General features: G+C 50.0%; 1 protein-coding gene across 2 annotated transcripts in view; it reads left to right on the top strand.

Annotated features, from left to right (window-relative positions):
* The window catches only part of CYTH4 (cytohesin 4), a 27,401-nt gene extending 21,688 nt beyond the window's left edge, over positions 1–5,713 (top strand). The window contains exons 10-14 of one of the 2 annotated variants that reach the window (XM_009289957.1): positions 1,902–2,013; positions 2,758–2,834; positions 3,211–3,282; positions 4,126–4,280; positions 4,609–5,713. In XM_009289957.1, coding sequence (XP_009288232.1) covers positions 1,902–2,013; positions 2,758–2,834; positions 3,211–3,282; positions 4,126–4,280; positions 4,609–4,681 — 489 coding nt within the window. In that variant the 3' untranslated portion in view covers positions 4,682–5,713. The remainder of the gene's footprint in view (positions 1–1,901; positions 2,014–2,757; positions 2,835–3,210; positions 3,283–4,125; positions 4,281–4,608) is intronic. The other variant, XM_019474819.1, reaches the window with a different exon arrangement.
* The last annotated feature ends 6,635 nt before the right edge of the window (positions 5,714–12,348 follow it).

Genomic DNA, 12,348 nt, shown 5'->3' on the forward strand with positions numbered 1-12,348 from the left:
TGTCCACTGATGTAGTCACTCCATCATAGAAGGCCACTAGGTTGGTCAGGCAGGACTTGCCCTTGGTGAAGCCATGCTGTCTGTCTCGAATCACCTCCTTTGTCCTCCATGTGCCTTAGCATAGCTTCCAGGAGGATCTGTTCCATGATCTTCCCAGGCACAGAGGTGAGTCTGACTGGCCTGTAGTTCCCCGGGTCTTCCTTTTTTTCCTTTTTAAAAATGAGGGTTACGTTTCCCCTTTTCTCTCTGGCTTGGCGTCCATTGAGAAGCAAAGGTCCACAGATCTCAGTGTAATAGAGGCCTACTGACCTTCTGCCGTACAAGGGGAAGGGCTGAGCAAGGAAAGAGAGCAGTATGTACAAAAGCAAAGCTGGAAAACATGGAAACTGCTTTGGAGAGGGGCTGCACACATGCTTTTTGGTGAGAACGTGAAGCAAGAGAGACGGGGCTAGAGACATTCAGGGAATAGCAGTATCGGTTTAAGAAAGTTTGTGCTTTTAAGTGTGTCCGTGTGAGAAAGGAACAGATACTGTAACTGTGAGAGAGGAAGACATGAGCTGCGGGTGTCTGTGTGTCGTGTAGGTATGAGGCTGTGTGAATGGGGCACCCACCTCTGTGGGAGGTAGCTGGGCACCTGAGTCTTTTGTCCAGCTTTGAAAGTCCTAGCCCCCAAGGGGACTGTCTGTTTCTTGTGTGTCTCTGTGTGTGTGAAACAATGTCACCATGGCCCAGATTATGAATCCCTTTCCCTTGTTCGTACCTAAATGTCTCAGCTGACTCCAGTGTTCATATCAGTCAGGATACCAGTGCCTGACCTGTCTTACACCAGGATATATCTTTGAGTGAGTAGAACCAACAAGCCCCAAATGAGTGTCAAGGTCTCTTCCACCACCTTTTCCAGCATCTGTAAAGCTCTCAGCAGGTCCATGGTGTCTCTGATCCCAGAGGATGAAGATGCAGAGTGGGGAAGACAGAAACAGGGGATGTATCCATTAGCAAAGCTGGAGCTACCATTTTCCCAAAGTCTCAGCAGGCATGGGATGTGCCCTATGAGGCAAGGTAGAAGTGGGCAGCCTGCCTACATGTGTCTAGCTTCACCCAAACAACCTGGGGCGAATAACTTGTGTCTTGTGTCAAAGAGGCTGCCTACATCCCACACCTGGGTTTGCTGAGCAGCATCCCCTCAGGGTAAAGGCTTTAGATTTTTCTCCAGAGTGTCATTTCTTTCAGGCAATTTGAGGGAAATTGCAGGAGCCTGTAGTTTCAGGTTTTTTCTTGGCTTGGGATTTGTGTAATAAATGATGGCAAATCCAATGATGTGAGCAACATTCTTGTATCCCTTGAAAGCTAGTAACCTGCCTCCCTGTCACTCTGCTGTTATGAATGTCACACTGTGTGTCCCTCAGTGCAAAAGCCTTGGTTCTATGAAATGTGCCTCCGTGTTGTCATGCAGATGTGTGTGTTGGTCTCTACATACATGTTCTCAGCAGAGTGTTTGGCACCACCAACCCAGGACCTAAATGGGGCTACAGTCTCTGCCGTGTTGTGCCCCCCGCAGTGCCTTAGTACTATCCACAGCGGCACTCGTGTGACATGCTGGGTTTGGTCACTGCAACCTGTCTTGATATGGGTGCACACTTTTGTGCCTGTGACTTTCCAAATTGGGTCTCTTTTTTTGACACAGGATGCAGGAAAGAGCTGGTGATCCCCCTTGAGACCCTGTGAGGTGTAGACTGAGGGCTATTGTACCCCCAGTGCTCACTGCCCGCTCCCCTCCCCACTTACCCGCCTGTCCCTGTGGAAACAGAGTGATGAACCAGATGGGCCTAGGAGAGTTGTGTAATCTGTCTTTCTTTCTTTCTCTTTCCCTCCCTCTTTCCCCCACCAACGTTCTGGGGCAGAATCTGTTTGAGAGCATAAAGAACGAGCCATTCTCCATACCAGAGGATGATGGGAACGACCTCACGCATACTTTCTTCAACCCTAACCGTGAGGGCTGGCTCCTGAAACTAGGTAAGGGGGAGGACACCCCTAGCTCCTCTGAATTCCCCGCCTGCCTGCTTCCCATCACAAACCTCCCCCAGGAACCCACCAGTGTCTCCGCAGTTCTTCCCTCCCGTCTGCTGCGGTGGGGTGAGGCTGACACCTGCTGTTGAAACCAGCCGCCTGCTCCTCCTCCCTCTGCTCAAAAAGGGACTCAAAAAGATATCCCTCACCCCTCCCCATTCCCAGCCCCATCAGAGCAAAATTAGCTCCCTGTGTGTGGGTGTCCACCATACAGCATCACATCAGCAGTGAGCGCCACGGTTGCCTCCTTGGGGCTGGTCTACAGGGAGAGCTGGGAGGGTATGCCTGTGTGTGCATGTCTGGAGCTTGCGGCAGGGTGGGGGGGCTGGAAGGACAGAAAAATGTGTGACTAATGGCTTTTTAACCTCACCGCGGGGTGAGGCTGACACCTGCTGGTGAAACCAGCCGCCTGCTCCTCCTCCCTCTGCTCAAAAAGGGACTCAAAAAGATATCCCTCACCCCTCCCCATTCCCAGCCCCATCAGAGCAAAATTAGCTCCCTGTGTGTGGGTGTCCACCATATGGCATCACATCAGCAGTGAGCGCCACGGTTGCCTCCTTGGGGCTGGTCTACAGGGAGAGCTGGGAGGGTATGCCTGTGTGTGCATGTCTGGAGCTTGCGGCAGGGTGGGGGGGGCTGGAAGGACAGAAAAATGTGTGACTAATGGCTTTTGAACCTCACCGCCTTTAGGAGGACGTGTGAAAACCTGGAAACGCCGTTGGTTCATTCTGACTGATAACTGCCTGTACTACTTTGAATATACCACGGTAAAGGCTTAACTGCCGGTCGGAAAACCATGTCCTGGGTGGTTATGAGCCTCTGAGGGGCCAGGGAGGAGCAGAGGGTAGGGGGCAACTCTTTCCTTCTACCCTATGCTCCCAGACTGAACTCAGACCTCCCTTCTCTCCTGTGCTGTTTCCTCGCCTCTGGTCTTGAGGAGGAGAGAGGCTGGACACTGCAGCTATTGCTGTGATCTCCTGTTAACTAAGCTCCCCATTGTGTAAATGGAGGGGGGTCTCCCCAGGCATACGCTGCCCTTGTCACCCCCACAAAGGCACACGTCTGAGAAATCAGAGAGGCTCTAAATAGTGGCATAGATGTGGGGAGCATGTTGGGTGTTCATTCATGTTTCCTTGCCTTCAGGACAAAGAGCCTCTGGGCATTATCCCGCTGGAGAACCTATCAGTCCAGAAGGTGGATGATCCCAAAAAGCCAGTAAGTCTCCATTGCTTGGTACTCTGCCAACGCAGGCTCTCAGGTGGTCAGAGGGAAGAGAGGGTGTACACACCCTACTCTTACCATGCTTCTCAGAGGGAAGGTGCCATTCCAAACTGCCTTGTCCCCCCATCTAAACATGACGGTATCTAAACATGATTGTATTTTACCAGGGAAGATCTGGTGTGAACGGAGAGCTGTCCTTTGGCTGGCTGTATTGAATGTTTTCACATGTGTGTGTAGGGGTGCAGAGATGAGTGCACACAGCTGACTCCCTACTCATTTTGCACCTGGAGATGTGGGTTCAATTTCTCTCCCCAGGACTCTCCATAATGACTTACAGCACATGTAGACCAGGCAGTGCTGTGATGTTAGGAAACTGGCCCAGGAAGTGACGCTCTTTGTCTGTGCATCTTTTGTGGATACCCACTCTTTCATGTGTCATGACTCTGGGAAAAGTGCCTTCTATCTGTGTGGTGGCAGGCAGAAGAGAGGATGTTGCATCTACTTAAAAGGGGGAGAGATCTTCATGAGTGGAGCAGAGTGACAGATCCCAGAAGGTGTTTTCTGATAACTGTTGATGCTCCATCTCTCCATAAAGCCTGTTTTAGTGTCCAGTCCTTCCCAGGAGGGATGTATTTACCTAAGAGGGGTGACTTGGAGATCTAACTCATAGGGGGATTCTTGGGGTGGGGAAGGAAAAGCTCTGTTGCATTTCAGAGACAGAATGCTCTCCTCCCCTTTGGAAGCTCTCTGAGCCTGTCACCCATGGTTGAAGGCAGCATAGTCTTCTTGGTCCATCCTGTCCTCCCCTACTGCTCCATTTTATTCCCTTTCTGACAGAACTGCTTTGAGCTCTTCAATCCCAACTGCAAAGGGCAGAAGATCAAAGCCTGCAAAACAGATGGGGATGGGAAGGTGGTTGAAGGCAAGCATCAGTCCTACAAGATCTCAGCAGCCACACCAGCAGAACGTGATGAGTGGATTGAAGCAATCCGGTGAGGAGACCAGAACTGGAGGTCTGAGCTTGCCTTTGTTCAGCCCCAGGGACAAATGGTCACACAGTTCATTTGGTTACTAGAGCTTAAAAAAGGGAGTGGAAAGAAATGTTTGCAGTCTAGCAATGGTGGTACCTTTTGACTTCAAAGAGTTTCAAGGTCCCTTCTGGAGAATCTCTAGCCACAGCTAAATTCTCTGCTGTGGGTCTGCAGATCTCCAGCCCTACATTTTGGTGAGTGGTGTCTCTGTGCAAGTTCAGTTAGGTTGCCTATGCTGCTTTCCAGCATTAAATCTCTTACTTTTGCTCCCATTTCCTCTTATTTCCAGGACCAGCATCACACAGGATCCTTTCTATGATCTGGTCTCTGCCCGTAAGAAAAAGATTGCCAGCAAAAACTGAGCCCTGACCTGGTCACTGGCAGCAGGAAGATGTAGTTGTTGGACAGCTTCCCTCACATGCTGGGCTCTTCCAGTGAAGAAATTTGGGAGCATTGGTTCCCTCTGCCTCCCACTTGGCAGGAAGATGACTGACAGGACAACTTGCCAGATCTGCTTCTTCCCTTTCCAAACTGAAGGCAGAGGCGCAGGGTGCAATCCACTGAGGACTGTCAGAACCGTGGGCATGGCGTTTCCCATGTCCAAACATAAAGGCTCAACAGCAACTGGCCTTTGGGTTCTCCCATATAGCCCCAGGCATGTAGGATAGGATCTGAGAGGAGACAAGAATGTCTCCAGAATGTCTCCAGTCCATTCCGCCATCAAACCAGGCCTAGGTATTTTTCTGTGAGGAACCTTGTAGATGCTCTCGGAGCAGCCAAGCATGTTCCAGTCAGTTGCAGTGCAGAAAAGCCCCAGTGGTTTCCCTTCCACAAACAGATGTGTAGTGGTTGTGGAGAAGGGGCCGCTGATTTAAGACCTCACTGTGAAACCAGAGGCCAAGGGAAGATAAGAAGCCCTCTGTTCAGAAGAGAGCCCTCTTTACCTCTTCCTATAGCCATGAGGGCTGTAATCCTGGTAAGTCCCTGCTCTATAACTGAGTCATAGGTTTTAGAAAGTTGAAGATGTTGGATGGGGAGATAAGGGGTAACTGAGCGCAGAGAGGCTGTAGGACCAGGGAAGCAGCTCTCGGTCTTTTGTCTCTCTGTTTCGAGACTCAGAGACCACTACAGGTCTCCCTAGGGAAGAAACCCAAACACTAGCTCTCCTCCAGGCTGATGGCTCCCCAACAAAGGTTGCTTCCTTGTACCACCCCAGAGGCCTGGGCTTTGTATCTGAAAGGCCTGCAGCCAGAAGGCATGAAAAATTGGAGGTGCATACACACCACACACACACAGACACAGAGGCATTCCCATCTTCACACATTGGTTTCATCTGGAGTCTGGGTTTTTTTGTCTCTTGTGTAAAGAAAGAAATAAAAGTGCTTGAAACAAGCCCAAAACTCAGGGTAACATGATCGTTTTAGTGACAAAGGCAGAGGATGTGAGATAGAGTGTCATGTTCCTGTGCCTAGCAAAGCAGCCTGAGCACCACCGCAGCTCTGCACTGCACCCAAAATGCAGGCAGGCTGAGCGCGCGGCACAAGCAGGCAGCTGTTGGGCAGCGTGGGAGGGAGGAATAGTTAATGGGACAAGAGGAAAGATGCAGGGAGCTGTAGCACTGTGAGCTGGTAACAGCACAGAGGCAAATACCAGAGACTCGCTAGAGACAATTACACCTGCAGGGTTAAAGGACGTGATAAGCTATTGCTATTTCATCTGTTACCTTTTGGGTCTCTTCTAGTAAACACTGGTGCTGTCTCAGTCCCTTGCCTTTTTTCTTCCTGCAGAGGGCTCTATCTACCAGGCAATCTGCAGCAGGGCCAGCACGGCCTGATTATTCATTCTAGTTATTTTTGTCCAAGCCACAGGAATGTTGAATTAATTTCAAGAGACAGGGAGTGTATCTCGGAGTTGAAGCACGCGCTCACCCCAGAGAAGGAACGTGAAGGTTTTCTTCTGCTCACGCCTGCAAATGTCCCCTGCATTGAATCTCTTTGTCACTGATGTGATACGGAGTGAGTTTGCTGCCCACTGCTCTAGAGCACATGTGCTCACACACATTCACTCTTGCTTTGGGTTCAATGCAGGGAGGCAGGTCGTGTCCAGCGGTGGGAGGAGAAGTCAGAATACGGCCCCTTATCTTGGCAACATCTCCAATATATGTAAGAGTAATATAAATATGCACTTGATTGGTGAATGATGCCCCAGAGCCTAGGATTTGGGTGAGAAATGTCTGTTCTAGTGCCTCTCAGGCTTATGCTCTGTGTGACAAAAGCCATCAAAATGCAGCTTGGAGCCTCTCTTCTACCCACAATCTGGTCTTGGGTGAGGGAATCCAGGCTAAGCCCTCCCTAGAGTTTACCTGGATCATTCTTATGACAGCAGGGTCTATCCAAGCTCTTCCCAGTCCCTCCTCATCCCAAATCCTTGCAATTCTCTTCAGGCTGCCTATGTCCTTTCCCCTCCCTTCTTCCACCAGATATCCGTGCACTGCAGAGCAGAATTATTCTTAGTGGGGACAGGGTGTGAAGGACAACTTGTGAGAGGCAAAACAATGCACAGAGACAGGCAATTGTGTAATTCCCATCCATCAAACTAACCACAAGAGTCAGGAGGAGATGGACCAGGTTTCCTCTCTCCTAGAGAATGAGGTAGAGAAGGACAGTAAGTTTGAGTTTCCATTGCCTTTCCTTGGCTCCAGCACAGAAAATTCATTTCCAAATTCGTTGCTATACCATGTCCCCATCTCCTCAGTGCCATGAACACAATGGTACCTGATGTTGCCCACCAGCAGTGCAACATGTGCACTCTCCAAGTGATATCCCTGACCTCATGCCTGCTGAATAGCAGTGCGTTTGGTATTGGCCAGGGTGTCTCCAGGAGAGGTCTATAAAACCTGACTATCCACTCATATCCGTGTGCTTTGACACCGTGCTTGGAGCCCTTGCAAATTTATGACGGGAACGACTTGTGATACTAGAATGGCACCACCAGGGAATGTGTTGCTGGCCACCATCACACATTCCCTTTGCTGAGGGCAACTGCAGCACCATACACGTGAATGCATACACACAGACACACACAGAGCCCTTCAGGTGCTAAATCTGACAGATTGCTCTCTGGTAGATGTGTTCCTCTTTCTCATCATAGGCAGCGTATGTGGCTCACACAGACATACACGCAGAAGACTGACACTTATCCCCTGCCTGCCAAAGACTCCTGCACACACCCAGTAATTCATTTTCATAATAAATGTCCATCTATTTTAATAAAAGGGCTGGGAGGAAAATACTGCAGATGTGTGGAATAGACCACATCGCTGCATCCTCCCTCCCTTCTTCCCTTCCTCCTGTCCCCTGTTTATCAGCTCCTTTTTGGAAGGCTAATACATTTTTAAAAGGCTTTCTAGAAATTGTTTGCAGTGACAGAGATGGAGTAGCTGCGAGGAGAGCCAGCAGCCTCATTTAGTACAGCTTAGGTATCTAGCAAAGGGTAGAGAAAAACTCTGGGAAGTGGAGGGGAAGAGCGGTGTATGAATGGAGACAGACTGGACTGAGTTATGGATTCAGAGCCGACCAAAGGGCATGAGCTGAACCTGTCTTTTGCCAGGGGGTGAATGCCCTTGGTGATGGGAGCGCATGAGCAAATGGAGGCCTGTGGGAAGGCAAGACTCTGCAAGCGAGTTGGCCAGGAGTGGTGCTCAGTGGTGGGGTGGGAGCACCCATCTGAGATACGGTCCCTTCCTGGCAGGCCTGAAACTGCTCAGCTGTGTGTCACACACCCTTCAGCACAAAGGGAAAATCAAGCAGCTCTTTTCTGCTAGCTAAACAGGGTTATCTGGAGTGGGACTGCCAGCCTTTCAACTCCTTCTGTGATACACTGTGGGAGCCCCCACACCTCACCCCTCCGCAGCAGTGCAGGGATTGCCACCAAGAGGGGTCAAGAGGTTTGCCAGCTTGTCCCATAAACCTGGAGGAACAGAAGCTATTACGAGGGCCTCAAGGGGATGGGAGCCAGTCTTCATACCCTCTGGGATCAGATACTTGCATGGAAAGGAGCACAGCCCCACTGTATGGGAGCTGGTTTGAATGGTGCAGTCAGATTTGTGGGGCCAACAGGAGCAGTTCTTCCTGTCTCCCATTCTTTATGTTTGGTGGCTGGAAAGCAACTCATTACCTGAGTGTGGGGGACCCCTTGCTGCACTTCTTCTCTCTTAAAACTTTCTTTGAAAATGCATTTCACACAGAAAGTCCAGAGCACAAAGCTAAAGGGCAGGATGGCTCTTCAAAGGCACCATGGCCTCTGTGCTGTGCCTTGTTCTGTCTCACTTCTGTTTTCCAGCTTGACAGAGGGCCAGTCTCGGGGGCTGGAGGAAGCCCAGGCAGACCGGGGTTGAGACCTGATGAGGGTTTCTTGGAGTGTCATTGCTATCACATCTGCAGTGGCTCTGCTCTAAGTCCCTGCGACAGGGGCATGCAGCAGTCTCATCTCACCATGCCATTCCCACTCCTGCTGTGGCCCTGCGATGAAGATGAATGTGGCCTGTCCCAGGTTATCACATTCACATGTGTGTGAGCTTGTATACAGACATCAGTTTGCTCCTGAAGGCTGATGCTATTGGGCTAACTGCAAGGAGGCTATGTATGGTGGGACAGAGGGGTCTACAAGGAAAAAGTCAGGGAGGGTGGAGGAGTCTGGGTCTTGTGTGGGTAGTTGATGAAGAAGGGCTTGCAGTGACAAGAACATGGCTTTCACCTCAGCTCCAGACCAGGGGCGGCACGAATGTCAGGAACAAGGTATGGCATCCCTTGAACAGCCTGAGACATTTACTGCAGCCACTGTGTCACACCACCAAGGGGCACTCCATATCTCAACAGCTCTCCTCTTTCCATGGGGTTGAAGAGTAGTGTCGCTAGACCTGCCAGCCCAACACTTCAGGGAGAGAGTGGAGATGGTGCAAGGTGGCTATCACATCTAGGCCCTCAAGGGCACAGCATGTGCAGGGAGAGGACCATATGCCCTGCTGGCACAGCATGTCTTTGCTCCTCTACCTTGCTGAATAAGTGGGGTTACATGTCCCTTTCTGCATGTGAGTACAAACACAGGTATAGACGTGTGTGTGAGTGTGCTGTGTCCTGCACACTCATAGTCACATATACACAAGCACATCTGTGCGTACACAGGTACACACACAGTCCACATGCATCCCAGCCCAACGCCTCTCCTTGCCCTCTCCTTGCAGAAGGGCTCTGGCAAAATAGTCTGTAAGGGAAGAACAGAGATCACAGAGGTGCAGGGAAGGGCAGTCCTCGTGGGGTTGGACAGCAAGCAGTATGTGGGGAAAGGGAAGCAGGACAGACCGCAGTGAGGCCTACAGAGACCATAGGACTCCTGCCCCATGGGGGCTACACTAATGGGAACACAGCCCTCCACCTGGGACAGAATTTGGGGAAGGACTGTGTCATGGTCGTGGTGGCTATGTTAAGGGACATTACAAGGTGAGGCATTTAACAGTCCCCTCTTCCTTCTGAGGTACCAGGCTGACCTTAAGGCACCTACAGAAATGACATTTTCTGCTGCCTCTTTAACTATGATGGGTGGCAACAAGGTTCCTGGGGTTAGCTGAAGAGGTGGTGATTTGTGCAATTAATGTCTAATCAGTTCTATGAATATTTATTGCTAGTCAGCAATCTCCTGAGTGACAGTGAAGACCCATCTGATTGGAATCACATTCACAGTTAAACCAGAGCCGCCTCTGGGGTTCACAGGCCTCCCATTGGGGCAAAAGGCCCAAAAGGTATAACCATCCTACTGCACATGGGAGGCACAGGAACCACAGGCAAATTTTATTGAATCCTTTTTCAGGGGAGGAAAACCTGAGGTTTTAAAATTGACTGGCTGGGGAGAGACACCTTGAAATAGTCTAATATATTAACAAACTTAACCCAAGAGTGAGTTTGAGCTTGTTCTTTTTTTTATTTGTGCTCTCTCGTTTATCTTCTATTGCAATTATTGAATCTTTTCAGGGGAGGAAAACCTGAGGTTTTAAAATTGACTGGCTGGGGAGAGACACCTTGAAATAGTCTAATATATTAACAAACTTAACCCAAGAGTGAGTTTGAGCTTGTTCTTTTTTTTATTTGTGCTCTCTCGTTTATCTTCTATTGCAACATGGGAGAGAAAATAAAAGGGAGAGAAATATAAATTCCTGCAACTGTTTGAAGAGTCATGTAATAGTCAGAAATTTCTTGGAGCTTGTAATTGACCCTTCTTCCAACATGGCATAAAGTATACAGAAAGCTAGTATTTTATTTCCTCAAGAAATACTACTGTTTGGACTTTCTGTCATCATCATAATTGTGACACTTCTCAACTTTGCCCATATTTATGCTCCTTTCCAGAATCCCCCATTCTCCCCCTTTGCTTTCCCCCTGCTCTAATCCTTTCACCTTACCTCTGTCCCTGGCCTCTCTTTCCCACGGTGCCTTCTGCCCTCTGTGCTTTGCTCATCCCTCTACATAAACTCGCCACTGTACTCTCACCTTCAACAGATCCCCCTCTTCCCTTTTCCCGACGAGCAATGCCGCCTCTCCTGCTCTCCTGCTCCCCTGACATATTCCATTCTGGGAGCTCAGTCTGCCTTGGCAGAGCTCTGGGAAAACTCCCTATTATCAGTGGAAAGTGAGTTGCTAAACCTGAGCCAAACTCTTCAGCTCCTGCCGCTCACCTGCAGCTTGGGTTTGTGCTGGAGGCACTGCCAACAGCCTGCTATTACCTAAATGAAAAAGATACACAGCCCTCCCTGAGAAGGAAGAGACACGGATAATAGTGATTTGCCCACTGCCTGCTGCCTTCTGACTGGGAAAAACACCCCAAATTCCAGCAGGGCTTCCAGGACCAGCCCTCAGTCAAGGGAGAAGGACAGAGACAGCTCTGCACAACGAAGGCCACATTTTCACTTTCTGCATGGATAGGATCTGTGGCTTTTGGTGGCAGGGTAAGAGAAGATCCTCCGAATTTGCACCACAGTTGTCCCCTTCCTCTCATGTGATTATGCTTGGCCTTGAGCCAGTACAGGACTGAGAAAATACAAAAACGGGAGCCAATAATAGACCCAGAATAAACAACAAGGTGTCAGGGGAGGAAAGAGAAGGGAGGATTGGTGAGCCTGAAATCATTATCATAGTGTATGAGGGCTCTGTTCTGCAGAGCTCTGTTTTCCTTGCTGCAGCCCTCGACTTTCCTTGCCAGCTGCACCACTGTGCTCTGGAGCCGTGATTTCAATATCCAGGAGCTAATGGGCTGCTTGGCCTCCTCTCCAGAGGGAATTCAGCAGAAGGAAGTGCGCTTCGCACACAAAGAAGCTAGTGGGACTTCAAGGGAGGCAGTGGGAAGGGGCAGGGGAAGCAAGCAGCTCAGAGCCACGTGCTGCGGGGAAGAAGTGCACTCAGAGGTTCCTGGAAATTCCAGCTGACCCTAAACCCCAGACATGCCCAGCTTCACCTCACATGGCTTGGTGCCCATGCAGTGATGCCTTTGCTCTGATACAGTTAAAATTCATGTAATGATAGACAACACATCGGTGTGTGTAGACAACCGGTAGTCAACCAATGGTAGACAACCAGTAACGAGTGGTGTCCCTGTCCTGGGACAAATATTATTTAATATCTTCATTAATGACATAGATAGTGGTATTGAGTTCACCCTCAGCAAGTTTGCAGATGACACCAGGCTGAGTGGTGCAGTTGATACACTAGTGGGAAGGGGTGACATCCAGAGGGACCTTGACAGGCTTGAGAAGAGGGCCCATGTGAGCATCATGAGTGGTGCAGTGATACACTAGTGGGAAGGGGTGACATCCAGAGGGACCTTGACAGGCTTGAGAAGAGGGCCCATGTGAGCATCATGAAGTTCAACAAGGCCAAGTGCAAGGTCCTGTAACTGAGTCGGGGCAATCCCCAATATCAGTACAGACTGGGTGATGAATGGATTGACAGCCACACTGCCGAGAAGGACTTGGGGGTACTGG

This window comes from Aptenodytes forsteri, unplaced genomic scaffold, assembly GCF_000699145.1.
Source record: "Aptenodytes forsteri isolate BGI_AS27 unplaced genomic scaffold, ASM69914v1 Scaffold284, whole genome shotgun sequence".
Lineage (NCBI taxonomy): Eukaryota > Metazoa > Chordata > Aves > Sphenisciformes > Spheniscidae > Aptenodytes > Aptenodytes forsteri.